This window comes from Colletotrichum destructivum, chromosome 11 (assembly GCF_034447905.1).
Source record: "Colletotrichum destructivum chromosome 11, complete sequence".
Classification (NCBI taxonomy): Eukaryota; Fungi; Ascomycota; class Sordariomycetes; order Glomerellales; family Glomerellaceae; genus Colletotrichum; species Colletotrichum destructivum.
In genome coordinates, this window is record NC_085906.1 from 748,732 (window position 1) to 770,441 (window position 21,710).

The 21,710-nt window shown below is 50.1% G+C and overlaps 6 protein-coding genes across 6 annotated transcripts; 3 read left to right on the forward strand and 3 right to left on the reverse strand.

The window, feature by feature from the left end:
* The first annotated feature begins 1,412 nt into the window (after positions 1-1,412).
* Positions 1,413-4,245, forward strand: CDEST_15345 (Putative PD-(D/E)XK nuclease). The gene is made up of 2 exons (XM_062931501.1): positions 1,413-3,111; positions 3,177-4,245. Exons 1-2 carry the CDS (start codon positions 1,570-1,572, stop codon positions 3,318-3,320), a joined length of 1,686 nt encoding a protein of 561 aa, XP_062787552.1. The 5' UTR covers positions 1,413-1,569; the 3' UTR covers positions 3,321-4,245.
* A 1,226-nt stretch (positions 4,246-5,471) lies between these two features.
* CDEST_15346 (Putative chromo/chromo shadow domain, Chromo-like domain superfamily protein) lies at positions 5,472-8,129 on the forward strand (the record flags this gene model as incomplete). The annotated part of the gene is made up of 2 exons (XM_062931502.1): positions 5,472-5,776; positions 7,759-8,129. The coding sequence occupies exons 1-2, from the start codon at positions 5,563-5,565 to the stop codon at positions 8,127-8,129; spliced, it is 585 nt and encodes a 194-aa protein (XP_062787553.1). The 5' UTR covers positions 5,472-5,562.
* Positions 8,130-8,268: 139 nt separating this feature from the next.
* CDEST_15347 (Putative BAH domain, P-loop containing nucleoside triphosphate hydrolase) lies at positions 8,269-11,384 on the reverse strand. Its single transcript, XM_062931503.1, has 3 exons — positions 9,626-11,384; positions 9,223-9,552; positions 8,269-9,167 (listed from the first exon to the last, which is right to left on the reverse strand). Exons 1-3 carry the CDS (start codon positions 11,129-11,131, stop codon positions 8,538-8,540), a joined length of 2,466 nt encoding a protein of 821 aa, XP_062787554.1. The 5' UTR covers positions 11,132-11,384; the 3' UTR covers positions 8,269-8,537.
* Positions 11,385-14,036: 2,652 nt separating this feature from the next.
* On the forward strand, positions 14,037-15,543 carry CDEST_15348 (uncharacterized protein; the record flags this gene model as incomplete). Its single annotated transcript, XM_062931504.1, has 5 exons — positions 14,037-14,246; positions 14,365-14,401; positions 14,457-14,524; positions 14,632-15,053; positions 15,118-15,543. The coding sequence occupies 5 exons, from the start codon at positions 14,037-14,039 to the stop codon at positions 15,527-15,529; spliced, it is 1,149 nt and encodes a 382-aa protein (XP_062787555.1). The 3' UTR covers positions 15,530-15,543.
* Positions 15,544-17,104: 1,561 nt separating this feature from the next.
* Positions 17,105-18,322, reverse strand: CDEST_15349 (Putative mycotoxin biosynthesis protein UstYa). Its single transcript, XM_062931505.1, has 3 exons — positions 17,980-18,322; positions 17,796-17,921; positions 17,105-17,716 (listed from the first exon to the last, which is right to left on the reverse strand). The coding sequence occupies exons 1-3, from the start codon at positions 18,263-18,265 to the stop codon at positions 17,319-17,321; spliced, it is 810 nt and encodes a 269-aa protein (XP_062787556.1). The 5' UTR covers positions 18,266-18,322; the 3' UTR covers positions 17,105-17,318.
* Positions 18,323-18,684: 362 nt separating this feature from the next.
* On the reverse strand, positions 18,685-20,375 carry CDEST_15350 (Putative glutathionylspermidine synthase, pre-ATP-grasp-like domain-containing protein). The gene has a single exon (XM_062931506.1). The coding sequence runs from the start codon at positions 20,214-20,216 to the stop codon at positions 18,798-18,800; it is 1,419 nt and encodes a 472-aa protein (XP_062787557.1). The 5' UTR covers positions 20,217-20,375; the 3' UTR covers positions 18,685-18,797.
* Positions 20,376-21,710: the final 1,335 nt, after the last annotated feature.

Sequence of the window (21,710 nt, forward strand, 5' to 3'; positions counted from 1 at the left end):
AGCAAGGATGCAGGATTAACAACTCCCTAACCTAGGAGACACTACCTACTTATGTAGTCTTAAGGACAAGACCTTAAGAGGGGAGACCTGATGTCACAACCCAACAAGCTACAGGCAGTAAAAGCCCCACCCAACCAGCAGGACACAGGCAGCACAGCCTTTATATAGACAAGAAACAGGGACAAGCAGATAACTCCCCTAGAATAGAAGAACTATAGTATAAGTTACATAAAGATATAATAAGATTAGATCTATACATTTGAGATACAGATCCTGTATGCTAAAGATACAGCACCTATGCAACATACATACAGACGCCCTTAGGAACAAGGAAACCAGACTTATATATAGAATAGACTTAAGTGCGCTTAAGGACAAACTTCTATAGCTCTTTAGCAATCAACTTTGTAATTATCTCCTTAGATACTCTTAGCACCCTTTACTAGTAACCTATGTTACAAGACCCTTGTTAAGTATACAACTAATTACTGTATCCTCTGAAGACCTAATCCTTTCAGCACAACTTATAGCACTGTTCCCCAGCTTCGTTGCCTCAGCTTCTGCTAATAGACACTACCACAGAAAGCCGACCGTAACATTAGTAAGGAAGTTATCTCTTACATCCCTTACAACGTAATTACCCTCTAATAAGAAATGCAGATAGATAGTACAAAAAAAGGGTACCTAGAGAAAGAACAAATAATAGCCTAATTAGGACAAGTCCTAATAGAGACTAGTGCTTATCACAATAGATATTTATTAGCCAGTTTATACAAGTAGGGCATTAAGACATAAGACTTTTATTACAATTATTAGTAGGGTTACCTAAGCAGCAATTATAATTAGTTAGGAAAAGGACTTTGCAATATTAGCTAATTAGGAGATAAAATCCTACAATGCAGCTGTAGCCTGATCCTAATGGTCCTTAACGACTGGTTTGCATTAGAGTATCTATCTATTTATTAGTTCATTCGTACAAGCGGGGCCGTTAGAATAGAATGTGCGTAATAAATAAGCAATAGAAACTAGCAAACTTAAGGGACAAATAAGTGAGTGTCTTGGAAATCCAACTGACTTTTCACACTACACTCCATCGATCGCTATCGCCAGCAGCCAGCAGCCAGTCACGGAAATCCTCGTCGCGCCACAAGGTCTGGTAAAGAAAGTGTGGCGCTCGGCCTACCTATGGCGCACCGCCGCGGGGGCCAGTTGCTCGCTCAGGGTCGATGATTGGCCTAAGAATAACCCCACCATTTCCAGGCAACCACTCAGACACACACAGCCACAGCTCGAAGCCGAAAGGCACATGATAAGATAAGCGGGACAAGATAAGATGAGAATCCCCACTATTACTGTCGTTGTGCCAACCAAGGCGCGGTCGGCCCAACACTAACAACCAACCACACACCAGCAGATAACCACGACATCTGCATTCACTTACCCCTCGCTCCCCCGTTCTACTCTGCTCTGCGTGAGTGCATAACGACACATTAAACCAACCTAGGGTTTGCATGATTGTTGACTGGACTAGACTGGTGCACTGCTCTGCACCGCCCGCGCTGCGCTGTAATGCACGATACTTCGTTTGCAAGCCCAGCAGCCCCCTCGCCCTTCCACGGCCACGACAAAGACGCCATCGTCTCCGCCTGGCTCCAAGACCTCGTTGACGCCATCACATCGCCGCCTGGTCTCCTGTCTCCGCCACCATCGCCAACCTCGACCTTCCCCCACAAGCGAAAGGCCGGATCGCGCTCCTCCTCGTCGACCGCCAAGCCCCAAAACCCCAAGCGCCAGGCCGTGACCGGCGCACCGATGATGGAGTCGCAACAAGATCCCAAGACACCACGAAAGAGCAGACGGCTCGCCGTTGCCAAAGACATTGCTGGCGGCGGACATCTTCGCGATGACACGTCGTCCAGCGCCTCCGACAACGACAACGAAGACGGCAACGACGCTGAAAATTATCTCGGCTCGCCCACCCCGACAAGGCTCCAGAGACCGCCGGCGGCTGTCTCAACCGTCACGATCCCTTCTCACCCGCACACGGCTTCGTCCGCATATGCCGCCGCCATCGAGAGCCGCGCCGCCGCGTCGATGGCTAACCCCCCATCGCTTCCCGCCCCCTCCGAGGCGGCCAGCAAGACAAGACTGCGCAGCCCTGTTAGGGGCATGGCCAACCTCGAGTTCGCTGATAAGCCCGTCAAGGTGGTAGACCTCGTCGACCCCAGCCAGATTCCAAACGACGTTTCTTCTCTCTTCCGAGAGATCAAACGGATAAAGGCAGGAAGAGGCGTCGTGCCAGAATCCCTGCGACACGACGTGGAGCAAGAGATTGCCGTAACCACACCGTTCGAACCGGAGCTCGAGGACCGGAACCTAGACACGACGCCGACAGTGCGAACGCACAACAACCTGCTGTACGAGCTGGCTACCCTGGGCTGGGTGGTACGCGATACAAGGGAGGCCCTCAACCACCAGCGCTCAGAGGCGCACTGGAACGAGCGCGTCCACTCGCCCATCTTGGTTGCCGCCGTCGAGAGGGACCGGAACACGCCAGGCCTCGCGGGGGACCTGGGCACCAGGGTCTTCAACTCGACGCAGGCTACCATTGCGCCGGTGTGCATACCGCGCCACGCCGAGGGACTGAACCTCGAGGCCAAGATGGTCGACTACTGCATCTGCGTCTCGGACCCCTCCGTCCAACGCGCAGCGCGAGAGGCCGTCACCTCCGCGGCCCGCGACGCCAGGCGCCACAGTTCCAGGCGGCCGCCGCCATCGAGCCGCTCCGCCAGCGTCTCCTCCAGCATGTCCGCCGCGTCCAGCGCCGCCGGCTCGGCCAGGCAGGTCAAGGACCACCCGCTCCCGCAATCTGTAAACCACACCGAATACGCGCCCCTCTGCCTCAGCCCTATTGCCGTGAGCATCGAGACTAAGAAGCCCGGTGGCTCCGAAGACGAGGCCAGGGCTCAGCTGTCGGTGTGGGTCTCGGCGCAAATGGTCCGCCTGCACCAGCTGCTCGGACCTCAACCCGTCGGCATCACCCTCCCCTTGTTGTGCGTTACCGGCGCGTCGTGGGAGATGCTGTTCGCTGTCGAGAAAGCCGATCACCTCGTACGTACATACACCTGCCCTCCCCCAATTGTGCTAGTTGAAAGTTCCTAACCGTTTGTACGCAGGAGATTCTCCCCTCGTTTCGCTTCGATGGGGCGACCAGCACACTTCTCGGTTGTTACCAGATCATCGGCCTGCTGCGCGCCCTCAGGGAGTGGAGCGAGACGGTGTTCCAGGAGTGGTTCCTCGGAGCAGTCCAGGCCGCATAAGCGATGACGGCGTATAACTAACACCAATAACAACCATGGCAACCAGGACGAAATCCTGCAGAATGGACTTTCTCGGGCGCGCAGCCCAGAATTTCCAAGGCCTGCCTCCCGCCGTTTCGGCTACGACACCTTTGTAGCCGTCGTTGCCCCGATGCATGAGGAACAGGCGACGTCCCGCACGAGCTCTGTCGTAAAATGCCAGCAGCCTGTCACGGAGACTGCTTGTCATGGCTGGCCGGCGGTGGAAAAACCGGCCAACGATGACAAGCCGGCGAGGATTTCTGCGTGCCGCCTCCATCAACTAACTGGCCACATGCATCTTCTGACCATTTCTTCCGACCGCGTACTTTTTCCAATCACACTTGGTCAAACGATCATCACTTCCATGTTGGAGGAGGTTGCTTTGTCATTCTGGACACCAGTGGGAAATGCATCATGCATCATTAGAGGGACGCTTGGATTCCTGGTCGATATAGTTCCTGCCCCAAGGATGGCCGCGGCCTGAAGTCGTGACGGGTTTGAAGGGTAGGAATTGCGACATGGTGTCTTTGAACCCCATGGCAGCAAAATAGCTATAGGTATCTATCCATATGAATGCGCTGGCAGGGGCAAGCGTGACACGGCGTGGTCTGAAGCGGCGGGAAATTTATCCCATCAAGTACCACTTGACGCCATTTTTGCCAAGGGCGGGGTAGAGCCAATAAGAAACTGTGAATCTATTGAGTTAACCAATAGGGTTACAGTACCTCTATTTGTTGGTAACAGGTATCCGTATATACGGTGGGGTGAAGCAACGAAGACTCGTTATATTGGTCTACTGATGATATTGCTTAGTGAGTGGAATAAATGGGAGGTTATTGCCACGGCCGTCAGAGGTCGATATGTAGCCTTCCGGGCACACGAGTCATCCGGCCCGCGGCCGGACAGCTAATGTTCCGATACTAGGTGAAAGAAGGTATTATAACTTAAATAAAGGTAACGTGGTTGATAAGCGAGTCGATCACCTTAACAGAATCTACGTGTGCTGCACGCAAAATTCTGTTATACAATTGTTAAGAGTCCTTAACAATTTCGTAACAGAATTTCGCGTGCAGCTTAGTCAGATTCTGTTAAGGTGATCCTGTAACGGGCTGGGCCCGTATGAGGCCTTGCTGGATATCGCGGCCACGGGCGACCCCTGGTCAGGCCCACCACGGAATCCACGATGCCGACGATCCGATGGCCAGTGCGGCATGGCCCTGATCAGACCAGCGGTGAGGCAGAGATTCGCTGTTTTTCCCTTCTACTCCTCATCTGAGGATACTCGTACTAGTCGCCATAGCCTGTTGCAAATACACACGCCTTGGACCGTCACAGATCCGCTTGCTTGTCTGATCGACTCGCTTATCAAGCACGTTATTGCAAGTAAGGCTAGAACACTAATAGGACTAGAATACCTAAATAAAGACTAAGATAACCTAGATAGGCCAGTAAGGCTGTTTACAGCTTCAAAGAACACAGATCCCAGCTTCAAGTAAGCGCAGTCTTGTGATCACTTTTATAGCTATTAAAGATAAAGAGGTAGTAAGTACCTAGCCGTCATTGCGGGCGGTTTTCAGGCCGATTCCTAGGGTTAGGGTCCAGAGTTACCCGCTGAGAAAAAGTGGTTGGCCTGTTCGTTGTCGCCGACATCTTTTCAGCCGGTTACCGTTGGTTGGGTGGGTGAGTTGATGGGGGAGGAGCACGGACGGAGCAGCATCCACAGGCGGCGGGACCCTAACCCTCCTTTCTTACCCCAGGCAGGCAGGCAGGCTGTTTGTCAGGGTGGCCAGCGGATTATGCATCTATGAGTGAGCAGAAAAGAGAGTGTGTCTATTCGTACGAAAGAGTGGATAGGATCACCACAGGCTTGTGGGCCTAATGCTATCCTAACAAGTCTCACAGAGCTAGGACCAGGTGGAAATGACAGGCTGGCCTGTTTTAGTACAGTCAGACCATTCCGAACTGTTTATGACCATGACTTGCATCGAAGCATGCTTGGATTCCATCACTATGCAGTTAGTCGTACGAGCACTGACCCTTTTCAGCACCGTGTGTACGCACGTGTTCTGAGTGGCAGGGATCCGTCGTCGCGTTGCGTTTTATCATACGCGCGTCGCGTTCCCATGAACCCCAAACATTACTGTTTACACCACAAGTGCCATCGCGTCGATACTTTGAGCAATATATCTGTCACGGATACCTGTTCGAACAAGATAATAACATGGTTTCAGTAAAGTACGTGCGCCGACGGAGGACCGCTGAGACCTTCCGTCGAGTCAGCAGCAGAGTAGCCTCAAGGCGACCAACAGCGACAAAGACCTCAAGGCGGCCGGAAGTATCAAAGCATTCCAAGCCCAACATCCAGAAAAAGACGACATCCAAAGCCGACACCAGCATCAGTAACCCGGAGACGGCAAGGGTACCAAAGTCACAAGGTTCGGAAACCCGCATTTCTTATCTCTATCTTTACCTTCTCCAGCTTCCTCTTGATGCAACAGCTCACCATGGGGTAGACTATCTCAATTCCGACGAACTGATCGGATGGAGATAACTCAGCCACCCCCCATTTGAACCACCCCCGCATTTGAACCACCTCATCCACCCCATCAACACCAGCCTTGCCACTATTCCCATCAATTATTCCTCATCCCTACCACCTACCCAGACGCAGCTTTCTAGCTCACTAGGTAATTCTGACCCGCTGGATTCATCTGTGTTATCCTCCCTTTCACCTGCTTTAATCTGGGCCCTTTGTATGTCTCCTATGTTAGCAAACTTGGTATTAGGATCCAACTGGACCTTTTTCCTCCTACCCTGTTGTTAGCTGTTGATTTGGGCCTGTAATGCTTCATTCTGATGCTCTAGAAAGGCCAGTCTATAGGCCTAGTTATCCCATCCCTTCTGGATCTTCTGAAATAGATGCCTTTAGGTATAGATGCTTTGGGATCCCTGCCTTAGCTGACTAAACAGTTGGAGCTAATACTGAAGGTCAGCAGATTTTCGTGGGGTTGACTATGGGACTTCAGAAACAGCAGATTCCTATTGCTGACTGCTGCCCTGACTGCCTGCTGGTTGACTAGAGGATCCCTGGGCGTCTGGTATATCCCTGGATACGAAGAAGTTGGATAGAGGTTGTGATACCCTAATAGGTCATAGTCCAGTGTATTTCCAGCCACTCTTAATGATCTGGGCAGTAAGGGCATCCTACCTTGCCCTTCTGTAGCAGTCTAGGAAGTTCCTCTTGCCAGCAATAGTTAAGTTATTCCATAGGTTTAGGTATCCAAGGTATTTCCGATAGGCAGCCTTTAGAGGTCGAAAGACTGACTGGTCTAGAGGTTGAAGGACGTGAGATGTATGTGCTGGCAGGAAGATAAGATAGATGTTGTGCTGTATACACTGCCACATAAAGTCTGTGGTAGTATGGCTGTGATGTCCATCCAGTATAAGCAGTCTGGCTTCATCAGGCTGGCTGGGGGCAGTCTGAGGGATAAAGACCTTCTCTAGCCATTCCAGGGCAGTGGCATCTGTAGTCCAGCCATTATCTGTAGCTGTAAACTGCCAGCCTTCATAAGGGCCAAGATCTAGAGGAAACCACTGCTGCTGGACTGCCCTGCCCTTATAGATAACAAGGGGTAGTAGAGACTGTCCCTCAGCAGAGATACACTCTATAAGGGATACCCATACTTGAGATCCAGGCTGTTTTTTCTGGATGTACTTAGTCTCTAAGGATCCTAGGACTAGCCCATTAGTCCCTTTGCCCTCCATAATACCAGTCTCATCCATATTCCACCTATTAGATGGTTTGATGCCCTTGACTGCTGGCAGATCCAGACGATGGAACCATTCCTAGATAATATCAGCCCTAGCCCTATTAATACGTCTGGAATCTACTGCTCCGCTCCTCTAAGTGCTGACAGAGGGATTCCTGCGAAGGAATCTAGTCACCCACTTCCTCCCAAGTGGTTAAGGGACATCTAGAACACGCCTGGCCAGCTCCCTAAGCTGCTGATGACTAGGGCCAAAGCCTAGGGCAGCTTGAGTGGTGATCCAATGACTGAGGAGACTTTCCTGGGTCTGAGAGAGCCTCTTCTGGCCAGCAAAAGCAACATCCCTTGATTGGGTTCCTTGGATCCGATGGCGAAGGGTTGGATAGGGGATTCCCCAGGTGCGTGCAGCCTTGCGAATACTGATGCCATCTGCAACGTCATCAAGTGCCCGTTCAACTTCATACTCAGTATACTGCTTCATAATGTAGATATAAAGGTATGCTGAAAAAATGGTATTGTTTGGAGTAAAATAACAATTGTTGTGGTGGTTTGGATCAGAGGTATGGTGGGGGTGAAGGTGTAGATGACGTGGTTCAAATGCGGGGGTGGTTCAAATGGGGGGTGGCTGAGTTACTGTTCATCGACCAAAGATGTTGAAATACTTACTCGCCGCCCTGACGATGGTTCCAAACGACTCGTCCCGGAGAGGCTCATCCAGCAAAAATGCCCCTCCCAATTGTACGCTTATTGGAAGTCCTTCCCACAGCCACGTGAAGAAATAATCCAGACCAACCAATACCACGTTTTCGATATCATTGACGAGAACTCTTCACGCGGGCTTAAAGTCCAATGGGTTGGGTACTCGCCGTCCGACAGCGATACGACGTGGGAACCCGCCTCAAAGATTCGCAAGATTGCTCCCGAGTTGTTCGACAACTATGTCATCCGAAAGAAAGTCAGCAAAGGGCACTCGCACATTCGTAGGTCTGTGGAGACTTTAAAGTCGGATATTACACAATGACCTTCGAGATATACTCCAGAAGAGAAGACAACACAGGCCCTATACGTCCCAATGCAGCCGATAAGTATACTGCCAATGGGTGTACGTACCCTTTTCAAGGCGAGCAATGTCAATCCTCGCGATGTGGATCGAAGTTTGCATGGTGAACCCTTTACTCAAGGGAAACGAACCAGGCTACAGGCCAAGTTCCAAAAAGGCAGAGCAAGCTCAAGGCACCCATGTTCGAGCATCTTGAATCCAGCTGAGGTGGGATGGCATGGTAGAAGGTTGGCAGACGCGTCGTTTGATCCTTATAAACCATACATCAATGTATTTCCAATTTCTCTCCCCAATAGCGTCGAGACTCCTTCCACTGTGATACGTCCATCACTGACCTCATGATAAGATGATAAGATCTTTGTTCCTCTTCTAGTTCATCACTGTCTTTCCACCGTCCTGGGTCAGCCGGGACCGGATCTTGACCAAGAGGGGTCTATGGGCCAGACGCTGAACGGTGGCCACCGCTTCTGGCTTCTTTCTTCTCAGTCCAATGACCGCACCGGGCGCGAAAACAAGAGCTTGCCCCGTTTGCAGAGATACAATTTTAGCAAAAAGCTCGCCGGCCGAATCTTGTCCCCCAACCACAACGGGGCTAACATCCTCCGTGAGTTCTTGCTGTGCTGGTGCAGTGACTGAAACAGATGAGATCCCAGCGATGTGACCGCGCAGGGTCTGTAACCAATTCGGCGAAGTGAACCGATGAACTACTGTCATCGAACACAGGTCAAGGAGCTTGGTCGACACGGTAGGCTCCTGAGTGGAGATGAGCACGCGAACGCCGAGATGTCGTTGCAGGCGGATCGTATTCAACAACGAATTGGTCAGGGCGTTGCTCTCGTCCGATTCTTGCATATACTTATGCACTTCGTCGAGAGCAACAACCCTGCCAATACACGACTTTTGCTCTAAAAACAGCGAGAGGCAGATGTTGAAGAGCAAGCATGCTGTCTCTGCTGTGACGCAAGGACATGAGAGGTCGACGATAGTGAGTTGTCCAGGCTTAGGAATCCTGTCAGTGATTCGTTTCTCATGAAAACTGGCAGGTTCATCGTACCTTCGGCTCCCAGTCAATCTTTCCGTGTTTTGTTTTGCTATTGACCATAAAGCTTTCCAGCGTATCGAGGCGCTGGCTCAAGGGGCCCCGTTGCGCCAGAGTAAGATCCGCCTGTTCCAGCTTCTCTTTGAAAGAGGAGTAGTTGAACCTCTGTCCTTTTTCCTGCTGTTCTAAGCGCATTTCCCGAAGAATACGGTTCACCACGTGGAGGTAAAGTGGCACGCCACCTTCCTTGACTGCCATGAGGTCAAGCATTCTTCGGGTGTTGAGGTCCTGGTCGCTCAGCCTCAGAGGCTCAATTTTGACTTGGGGAATGCTGTTATATATGCTCTGTGAAAACGACAACAAGTTAAAAAACAGGGTTCTGAAGGTCGACCTAAGGGGAAAGAAGAATAAAACTTACCTGAATGGTGCGAACGTTGGTCGGAGAGCACAAGATTCGGACTGAAGCTTGATTATGAGAAGCCAGGAACGCTGTCTCGCATGGAAGACCGCCAGCATCCGACACAAAGCTGTCAAAGTGAAAGATTATGCCAGCGAGAGGCTGTGGTAACTTTCCGAGCTTGCTTGGTATGATACAGTTCTCCAAAAGACACGCGAGCGTATTGCTTTTGCCTGAACCCTGACTGCCACATATAAGCACGCTAGAGGGGCATGTGACATTATAAAATAGACGTGACGCTTGCGAGAGTGTACAACTCTCCGACAGGCTGCCACCGAAGAGACCAAATTGAGAAGGGGGCGAAGCATCAAGCAGAGAAACGGTGAGAAGAGGGCTGGATAGGATCTCGTCTTGTTGCTGGGCGGCAGCATCAAAGCTAAGATGTGACATATGGATGGCAGTCTCATCCATATCATTTTCCTTCGCTTTGCCAACCTCAATCCCGGCCTCAGATGTCATTGACTCCAGGATGCCTGAGGGTGCAACAGAGAATGGAACTTGCATGGTTTGTTCAGTGAAGTGTAAATCAACAGGGCTGTCACCACTGTCGTACATGGACCCGCGAGGTGGGGTCGACGACAAGTCCGCCCAAGAGTTCAGAACACTCTTATGTTCGTCTACGGCTTGCTGGGTTTTCAGACAGCGGCCATAGCCACCCTGTTCGATGTCGGGGACATGCTCCTTGGCAGTGAGATGTTGCTCGCGGGATCCATGAAGATCCCATGCCGCTGGGCGAAGCCACACAACCGACGACAGCTGTTTGGTCCGATAATCAAGGGCCTGGCGCCAGTATAGAGCTTCCTGGATTTCTTCGTCGTTCTCTTCATTCCACTGCTTAACATCAGCAGGCGACGTCACCCTGGCGACATTGATGATATCCATGTGATTTGAGGCAATGAGCTCGTTCCGACCATGGTATGACTGGCGGCCCGCAGGATATCTTTCTCCATCCATGGTACCTTCTGGGAGCTCCTCTGGCCAATACATCCAGTAAACGCGTGCGAAGACATGGTACTCGTCGCTGGCGCGAATTTCCAGTATGAAGGCCACCCAGTTTTCTCCAGACTTCGACGTTCTGCGTCCTTTTGTTGAGCCGTTATGTGCCTCCTCCTTTACCTCGGTTCCCTGTCGTTGTGCCTTCTGGCCGTTTGCAACATAGATAAAACTCTCCCGTAAAAATTTGGAACCCTTCAGGACAAAGCTGTTGTATTGCGTCATGCCTAGCCAGGCATTCTCTGGTAGGATGCTGTATTGGAGACCAAGAGCTTCGCGGGCGCTCTTCCCATTCAATCGACCGATGGGAGCGAAGGGGTAGGGCTGGTCAAAGCGGGGTGTCGCAGCAGAGCTTCGGTTATGGTTGGGTCTCTTCCTCTGTAATGTCGAATCGCGCTCGGTACACGTGATCCGGAAAGCACATTCGATCTGGCTCGATTCTCTGGGGCGACGGTTGCGGGAGGTGGTGGACATGGCGGTGTATAGTTGCCGCGATCGCAGTAGGAGCGAGCGAGAGAGCAGGTGAGGTGGTTTGGTCTTGGCCTGAAGAGTTCGAGATGGGACGGGAAGTTAAGGCGAGGAAGTTGTTGCAAGGGGAAAGGAGGTGAATACCGACACGTTGGGAAGTGGTGCGACCTAAACTGACGGCAGCATAGAAGCGGAGTTCATTGAGCAACAATATGGATTCTAATCAATAGAAAGGGTGGGCGCCTTAAGCTGACAGTCATTTGCCCAGCCCTGACAGGGAAAGTGGGCACAAACGCCTGTAGACGATGTCCATACTTACGACAAGACGAGCGCATGACTAAGGGCTGCATGGAAGTCCACTATTACGGGGCTAGCAACACTTAACGTGGTTGATAAGCTCGGCGATCAGACAAGCTCGGCGATCACCCGACCGGACAAACTAATCTTTCACCTTTACATACACATCACACCATACTCATCACACCATACTCAGCAATGTCCCTTATGAATAAAGAAGCTCAACTGAACTTAGCTATCCAGGCAATCAAACAAACTAAAAATCTTAGTATAAGAGCCGCATGCCGGATCTACTCAGTACCCTACTCAACGTTACGCGACCGAATTAAGGGAAAGCTGTCACGACGCGACGTATTGCCTAGCTTACGAAATTTGACTGCGCTTGAAGAGGAGAAGCTAGTTGAGTACATTCTAGACCTGGATTCCCGATTGTTTCCTCCTCGCCTCAGTGGTGTGGAAGATATGGCTAATCGACTGCTTGCCGACCGCGACGCACCCCCAGTTGGGAAGCGCTGGGCTTCAAACTTCGTCAAGCGACAACCACAGCTTCGGACGCGCTTTTTTCGTAAGTACGACTATAAGAGGGCCCGATGCGAAGATGCAGGCGCGATAAACGCGTGGTTTCGCCTTGTGGCGAACACAATCGCGAAATACGGCATCGTGGACTCCGACATCTACAACTTTGACGAGACTGGTTTTATGATGGGCCAGATTGCATCCGGAATGGTCGTCACTAGTGCCGAAAGGCGGTCAAATACGAGAATGATGCAGCCTGGCAATCGTGAATGGGTTACAGTCATTCAGGCCATTAGTTCGTCAGGCTACAGCGTTCCGCCGTACATCATCGTTGCGGGCCAATATCACCTCTCCACCTGGTATACTGAAACCGGTCTCCCACGCGACTGGGTCATTGCAACGTCTGAAAATGGGTGGACAACAAACGAAAGAGGCCTAGATTGGCTACGGCACTTTGATCGGCATTCAAAACTGCGTGCAAGTGGTAGTCATCGCCTCCTTATCGTCGATGGGCACGAAAGTCACCACGCCGCCGACTTTGAGATATATTGCAAGAAAAACAGTATCGTCACACTCTGCATGCCGGCTCATTCGTCTCACTTGCTTCAGCCCTTGGACGTTGGGTGTTTTGGGCCACTAAAGACGGCATACGGTCGACAAATTGAGGATAAGATACGCCGGGGTAATACGCATATTGCGAAAGAAGACTTCTTCCCTGCGTTTCGTAAGGCTTTCACGCAAGCTATCACGGAAAATAACATTCAGGGAGGATTCAGAGGAGCAGGGCTTGTCCCTCTAAGCGCAGAAAGTGTGCTTTCAAAGCTTGATGTCAAGTTACACACTCCAACACCTCCAGGGTCCCTCCCAACAACACCCCCTGCGTGGACTTCTCAGACGCCAAACAACCCAACAGAAGCATCTTCTCAGTCTGAACTCATTAAAAGGAGGATATCCCGCCATCAGAATAGCTCCCCAACTTCAATTATTGAAGCTGTAGAGCATTTATCAAAGGGAGCGCGAGGATTTATGCACCAGATTGCCTTATTAAGGTCGGAGGTCCAGATCCTTCGAGAGGAGAATAACCTGCTTAGCCGACGCAGGAGGGCTAAGAAAACCCGTCTCAAACAAGGAGGAAGTCTTACTATAGCTGAGGCAGAGGACCTTCAATCACAGAGAGAGGCGACAGCTCAGATTGAGGAGGAAACGCGCCGGAGTAGTGGTCGCCGACCGAGGACTGAGACGGGCCACCGGCGGTGTGGCGTCTGTGGGAACACCGGTCATAATGCGCGAACATGTCAATTTGTCGAAGAAATATCTGAGGAAGAGGACCTCCATTAGTTTGAATTCAATTGATTTCCTGGGTGTTGCTTATTAGTTGGAAATGTGCTGTGGTTGCGGTTGGGTGATCGCCGAGCTTGTCTGATCGCCGAGCTTATCAACCACGTTAGACATACTTTCTTTTTAAGCTTTGAAAATGAAACCTTTCACGCGCCACCAGTCCTTTAGCAGTAACTGTGCATTAAGTCACGCATCTATCCCTCACAGGGTTAGTAGAATTAAGACTTAACTGAAGTCAGTTACAACAGCAGCCGGCAAGTCCAAAATACCTCTCTGGGGACAGGTGCGCAGGAAGCAGGATCACTGGCCTAGCTATGTACGCACTCCACAATTACAAGGAGCGTAGTGCGGTTAAGCCGAGAGGTATCAGACCTGTGACTTGTACCATGGAGCCATACAAAAAAGAGAGGTTCCGCTCATGCATGTAGGTATAGTAGGTACACACATACGTCTGACAAGAGGTTTCTTTGCATCAGTGGGTCCAGGATTCCATGTCAAGGAAATGTACGCCCTGTTGGCTGGCTCATACCGGAAGTTCATTTAAAGTCAAGACACCTAGCGATCTTGAAGACCACCGACACCGCGAACCCTTTTCAGACCCAATTTTAGCGCGCAAAATTATTCGCAAGAGATTCCTGCGACTCTTGAAAGCGATTGATAATGCATTGCCCCGACCCGTTCCAAGCCCGCTTACCACCAGTCACGACGTTTTACTCGTCACGACGATTTACTCGCACTTCCTCCTGGTCATCAATGCGAGATGACTGACCAAGAGGCAGCAGCGCCGCCACCCAACAACGTATTGCCCGATCTGCAGCACCCAACAGACATTTTGCACACCATCAACTTCGTTTCACAGCTTCTGGCAATTGTGTTGGTCAGTTTCTTTATGGTCTTGCGTTTGTACGTAAAGATCTTCATTGCACCACCGTACTACACTGATGACTGTGAGTCCTATATGTCTCTAAGTGTCTGTATATTTCCTAAAAGATGAACTGCTTAGGGATGGCATTGATAGCATGGGTAAGGAGGCATCGGTTGACTGAATGTAAGGTCACCTATTTGTATAAACGCTGATAAACAAGCAGATCCTATCTCTTGGTTACAACGCTGCTGCACTTGTTGGTGAGTAGTAACAGCTAACGAAAGCCGTGCCTTATGCTAATCATGTTCATGTGAGATGGCTACTTTGGCGGCGGTTTTCACATCTTTGAAATTTCGAAGGAAAACTTTAAAGGATACAAAAAGGTATTTCCCCTTGTCTTCTAGAAGTTTAAGTATATGTTTGACTAACGTCCTCGTTGGGGGTTTATGCTGCCACTATCATTTACAGTCCTTCGTCTTTTTTCACAAAGCTCGCTCTTCTCTGGATCATAATCAGAGTCTTCAGACCGCACAAGAGGACGATGATCGGGGCAATTGTTGTCATCACGTTCCTTACTGGATATACCATTCCAATCGTATTTATCAAGGCGCTCATATGCCGGCCTGTCGCTGGCTTTTGGGATCCTGCAATCAAAGCAACCTGCTACAATCAGCGCGCCATCTATGCAGCCGACACCGCTGTCAGCGCCATTACTGATATGGCTGTCCTACTCTTACCAATACCTGTTGTTATGAATCTTCAGATGTCGTGGAACAAGAGGTTTAAGGTTATAGCCATGCTAGGCTCTGGAGGTCTCGCTGCGGCAGCAAGCCTTGTACGAGCTATTCTTGTGATCAAACTACAGACTTCGCAAGATGAGTCGGTAGATATCGTCCGGTTCAACCTTCTCGGGTATTTGTCCAATCCCCAAGCTTTGTTTGATTAGCCTTATTGTAAAGACTGACAATGTCGTTAGAACAGCAGAAGTGAGCATAGGATTAATATGTGCATGCCTTCCAGCCACTCATGCTCTCATTCTGCGAAGCTTTGGCTCTTCGTCACCTAAAATTCAGCATAACATCTGGAGTAGCAGAATAATTGAGATGAGATTTCTCAGAGGCAACAGGCATAGCATTCAGGGCATGACTACCGCGGAAGTCGCGCCCGTGGCTGCGTTTGGGGATATTCCTTCGGTTCCAGCCCAGCAGGAAAGAAGAGGCTGCATTTTTCCTTTCGAAAGAGTCAGTCGCCCTTCTCCAACTTCGCAAAAAGCTGCGTGTAGGGAAGTGCTACCAGATGAGTGGGATGAGTGGTACTCACAAGTAGTCGCTTCACCATTTTCAGAACCTGGGGCTCCAGACTGGATTCAAAAAGCAGTTGACTTATAGGTTCATATCGCAATGGTTTGTAAATGTCGGAACATTAGCTGTCCGGCCGCCGGCCGGATGACTCGTGTGCCCGAAAGGCTACATATCGGCCTCCAACGGCCATGGCAACAACCTCCCTTTGTATTACACACACTAAGCAATATCATAAGTAGATCAATATAACGAGTCTTCGTTGCTTCACCTCGCCGTATATACGGATACCTGGTATAGTTACCAACAGGCTTCAATGACCCCAAAGAACCCAACGGAGGTAAGCTCTCAGACTAATTTCATCAAGAGTCGGATCTCTCGTCATCAAAGTAGCTCCCCAACGTCTATTTACGAGGCTGTTGAACGACTTTCCAAGGGGACAAGAGGAATTATGCACCAAGTAGCCCTACTTAGGTCTGAGGTCCAAGTCCTTAGAGATGAGAACAACCAACTCAGCCGACGGCGGAGGACTAAGAAAACACGCCTACAACACGGAGGGAGTCTTACTGTAGCTGACGCAGGAGATATACAGTCGCAGAAGGACGTAACGGCGCAGGTTCAGGAGGAAACACGTCGCACTAGTGGTCGCAAGCCAAGGGCCGAAACAGGTCAGCGACGGTGCGGCGTCTGTGGTAACCCAGGACATAACGCACGAACGTGCCAGTTTGTTGAAAGGTAATCTGACGGTGAGGATTCCGAGGAGTTTAAATTGAATTGATCTTGTTGATGTTGATATCGAAGGCAATTTATCTCATCGGCGCGTTCTCGTGTCTCACTCGCTTGTGATTCACGTTACACTCTTAGAATGTGTCCTTAATTTCCGCCACAGATTCCAGACAAAGACAGTTGAACGGAGACGCGGGTCGTCGCAGTAGTGCAAAACCATGTCCAACTTCTGCGTTTGCTTGTGGGACCCGGGCGGGGGTGGAAGACTCGGCATGTGTCTACTGCCGAAACCTTATCGAACGCCTTCTTAATCGAGGCAAAAACCGCAGTTTGCGGCGACAGGCAAATTAACAAGACCGACTCTAAGATGTTAATACAGTAAAAAGGTACGCTTAGGGACATGTGGGCATGGAGTTTGTACAGGGAATAGGGAGGAGGATAACTAGCGGGATGACCTCCCAAGCAATCATTGACTGTGCAATTAGAGTGTTACGCGTCCGCGAATACGGAAAGTCGCAGGCGACAGTTGCCGCATTCGACGTCGAAATTAGGTTTATTGGTAGGTTTCCTAGGAAATGCCTGTTCTTGGTTGGGGCCTGGACAGACTTTGCACGGCCCACCATCCTGCCAGCGCTAATGCATGTCACCTAAAAACCCACACCGACACACCTCTGAATCTGAAGTATTAATGGGCCATGTGCATTCCCTTGTCATACCCCCGCTTATTTGCATTCACAATTCATTACTGTTACGTACCATCAATGAGATTGCAGCTGACCGGGCGTTATCAGCTTCGGCAGCCGCAAAGATGCCAGTTGCCGAACGATCGCTTGCACCGCTGACTAACTCATCATCGCCACTACGACCATGTCAGTCATCTAAGAAAACTCACACTAAAAATAAAACGAACTCGATCTGCTGCAGTTTTGCTGTTTTAGAGGCCTGAAAAGCACCCACTAAGCCTCTGTTATACCGTATACGGTAATTTTGGTGGCAAACGGGATAATAATGTTGTTATTGCTATCTTTACTCTGCGTGACGAAGGGAAGAGGGAGCTACCTAGGGGCTGGGGCTGAGATGAGGTTGATAAGGTGCAGGCCCTCCTTTGCGGCCGTGGTCAAATACCACAAGCTTCCCAACATAACACGGAGATTCAGCAGCGCTTGTTGCTCTTCGCGACGTTCTTCTTTTCCATCCATTGATAAAGTGTGTTCCAGTCGCGGCAAACATGAGTTGTACCGAGCCCAAATGTGCCACATCGTTGCCCTGCCGCGATGGAAGCGGCGTTGCCACCTTCCAAGGCCATATCCATGCCACACATGAGTCCGAAGCGGATGTAGTCGAAACAATGAAGAATGTGCGAAGGAAAAAGGTCTTTCTGCTCCTGGCCGTAGAAATACGCCACCCAAGACCGTAGTATGGCATGCAGACAGTGTAGTTGATGATAGACTGAGACACTGTAGTCGTCCATGGGCTTGTCATCTCCGTCCAACATCTGAGGAGGGAGATTATATCTTTCAGGATGTGGAATCGGCACAAAGCCGTTATTCGCTGCCGCCAAAATAATGTGTTAGAACCTTTGAAATTCGTTTGGCCTAGATTGTTGTTTGGGAAGCATTTGGAGACTCACTGGGCATTAGAGAATTCCAAGTCTCATCTATCCGCCTTAACACGTCTTCGAGGGGCTCGTGTCTCATTATGCTATGCTCTTGTGTATAAGTCGAGTCGTTCCAGAATATCATTTCGCGATATGGCACTGTCAAGCCTCAGTTCAGCTAACCGTACAAGCTCGATACTAGCCAAGGAAGGCTTACGAATAGGAAGGAGACCGTTCACCTCACTCAAAACTGATGTGGTTGTTGAACTTGTGTTCCACATCGGTAATAAGCCGTGGAGCATAGGGATCATGGCAATTGTAGTTAGAGAACAAAGCGTTAATGCAAAAAGCAGGCGGTTTCTGTTGCGTACGGCCCGTCGCAAGTCAAGAATTTCTTTCGATACATCGTAATCGGCGTTGTGGACAGGCTGTTCAGTTCTTTCTCTTCCTATTGATGCGTCTCCTTCATGCATTGTTGGTATTTCAGCGTACTTTGAGTCCATTTTGCCCTGTTTGGTCGACGATATGATTCAGATTCTGCTGAGAGCGAACTACTGGATGCATCATTTCTTTAGGTGATGAAGAACTGTGGCTTTCGTAAGGACTCAATATAACGTCCAATACCTAATGGGTGTCCCTTGTCTGAACTAAGATACAAGTGCTCGCTTACCTTACTCCACCGACTGCTGGAAAGCTCCTACGTTATCGGACCGAGCAAATGCACCCAAAGTCTGAACTCGTTTCAAATCCACAAACTTTCAATTAGCCCTTCTGAGGAGCTTACAAGTCATAACATGGGAACTTATCGGCTAGAACCTGGGAAAACTTTCCCTGAGACGATTCAAGCTACATGCATGTTGGTTTGATTGCCATTTCAAACCCATGCGCTGGCACCGTCGAGGTAGCTGACGGTCTACTACAGGCCGTCGGATCTATTTACCGATTTATATGACTGAGTATGCATTTTCTTTTTCTCAAACCTATCGACAAATCGCCAAATCGCCCCTCATTGCCTCGCTTAAGAACATAAACCTGTTAGAGTACAACTTTCTTGATGTAGCTTATCAGCTCATTTTCTACCTCTCCTTCAAGCTGGTCATGGAGCGCATCGACTCTGAAAATATGCTCGATCATTTCATCATCAGGAGCCTGATGCCGTTGGTAACTGACGGGCCCGTTCTCGATGGAATGTGGAATAAAGACCGAGGCGTTTGTAGTTACTGGCGTCTCGTCCTCACGGATGCCCATTCCCACCGGATCGCCGTCCACCATCCATAGCCCTAGGACGGGGTAATGTGACTTGTTCTGCAGGTCTTTGAAGTCTGGCAATAATGCAAGCTCTTGAACGACGTATCCTTCTGCTCCGTACCATCCAGTAGATGCATCCTGGATCAAGTTGCCATCCTTCTTCAGCACCACATCAGCGCCCTCACGCGCAAAGATCGGCTTTCGCGCAAAGCTGGTCAGAGACTCAGGCACTTCGTTGTCAAAGTAAGTCGGGATTAACCACTTGGACCGCGGGTCGTCCTTGAATAGTTCCCAGAGGATGGCAAAAAGCGTCTTGTTGCTCCACAGCAGCTTGTACGGAGGCTCAATCCATATCGTTCCACCAATATAGTTGTCATCCTTGTCGCGCTTGCCGATGTTATTCATGTCCCTGAAGCAAGCTTCGGCGAAAGGTTGGTTGATCATAAACTCCCACGGATAGAGCTTGAAAATGACGTCGATATGATTGCCCTGCGCGTCGTAGAAGCGATCCTCTTTTGTAGATAGAGAGATCTCCTCCACGGTCAGGACTTTGGTGGCCCAGCCTGCCTGTTGGCACGTATCCATCAGGAGCATAGCATTCATTGCGTCTTCGCCTGTGGACTCCCCCTCGCCGACAGCGAAGTGAACGGTAGGCTTATGGCCTAGCTCCTTTTCAACAATGGTGAGATTGCGCTTCCACCCTTCAATCAAATTCTCGGTAATGCTGTTGAACTGATCGTTGCCGTGGCCAGTCTGTTCCAGCCACAGCCATTGGATGGAGGCAGCCTCGACAAGTGACGTTGGCGTATCTGCGTTGAATTCGTAGAACTTCGGTACGCGCAGCCTCGGGTCTGAATGATTGAAACCGCCGAAACATATGTCGTAGCGTCCGTAGATGCTGCCCCAGGTCGGCTCGCGGTCCCATGACTCCTTGATCTGCTTGAGCGCGAAGGCGGGGACAGCCATTTTCTTGATGACGATATCAGGGTGCTCGACGAGGTAGTCAGTCGCCTCGCAGCACATTGCGAAGACATCCTTGGCGGCAGTCTCGAGAAGTGTGATTTCTTCAAGAGTAAACGAGTAGTATCGGTCATCCGGCCAGTAGGGCTCCGAGGCACCAGGCGCAACGAGGTCGGCAAAGACTAGGCCTTGGCTCTGAACGAGACGCGTGGCATTGGCCCTCTTCTTCACAGGGACACGGCGCATTTCCCCTTTGTTTCTTTTCTTTGTTTCGGTTTCCTGATCGACTGTTGTATCCGGACGTCCGGTTGAAGGTCTGAGATATTTGGAAGAACAAAACGGACTGCGTGTGTGAAGGTCAGGATTGGTACGGCAAGGTAACCCAAGTTATTTACCGAGGCGGATATGCGTTTACTTGGTGCATCTACTTGTCGCTTGTCCTCAGCAGCCCCACGAGGCCGACTATTTACCAGTTCAAGCTTCATGCCCACGTGACCCAAGAATCGTCCCAGAGACTGAAGGATCAATGCGGGATATTTCTCGGTTCCCGGCCTGCATTGAATCATTCTGACACTAACTGTAGAATAGGATCTACGCCGGAAGAAGGCTAAATGCTTGTGATTTTCAAAACTGTAGACCTCCTTGTTGCCGACTTTCGCTGTTCTCTCTGTGCGCGGAAGAGTGCCATGCGGGGAAGAGGTAGGCGTTATTGCCATTTTGAGTCAATTTAGGCAACCGACAACTCATTCCTCATCTGAATAACATTTCATGTCTAGTTTGGGGCGATTAACGAGTAAGCTGGTCCTGCGTTTCTTTCCAGTGATATCCGATCGACCATCCACAATCTGCGACTCCTAGTTCAGTGATGCTGCGGAGTTGAATATTAATTGATTGTTCGCTGTCTTGTGTAAATACACAAATCGTTCTTGAATTGTCAAACATTTTTTTCGCCCTGTCATTGTATCAGACTCTGGGAAGGTGACCGTGAGCCGAGGCGTGTATTCTAGCGACACAACCTCTGGGAAATTCGTGTAATGACACGAGTTAAGTCTTATGCGTCAACCACTACATTAAGCAAACGTCAAATCTTAAATAATTGTCTCCGTGCAAGACAAAATTTACTCAGAAACTAACATCTCCACCCCACTGAGGTGTGTACATGAGATAGCTACCATTGGTCTTCGTCTTTTCCCGAGAGCGAAGTTGCAAAATTCCATGCGACTGGCCGGGCTTTTCTCTTTGCAAAAGAAAAAGTTATCAGCACTTGCAAACTCTTTTTGGGGTTGTGAAACTCGGCGAACACGAACTCACTTTCAGTCCATCTACCGAACCTGCTCTGAGTCTTCAAACTTTCCCCCTTACTTTCTAGCTAGCCTTCTCACCTTATTTTGCAAGACATCTGCGCATGGATGATGATAATGGCCTAGGTGTAGAAGTGGTCTCTGCTGCCGTTGACATTGCAGCTCTCACCAAACCGGGATGCATTAAATAGCTGCACAGAGCCACACCTCCCGACCCCCCTTGCCAATACGCAGTCAGGAATTAGGCATCACAAAACGGCAGAACCACGCCGGAGAATCGCTTTTCGGCACAGAAACCCGTAATTAATGGCCGACAACGTGAAATCAAGTTCATCGTGGTTCCACTTCCGTGGCAACAATGGTAGATGGCTCCCTCCCATGAAACAAACCGATGACGGTATACTGTACCAGAAAAGGCGAAGGAAAAGGCGATGCTTAT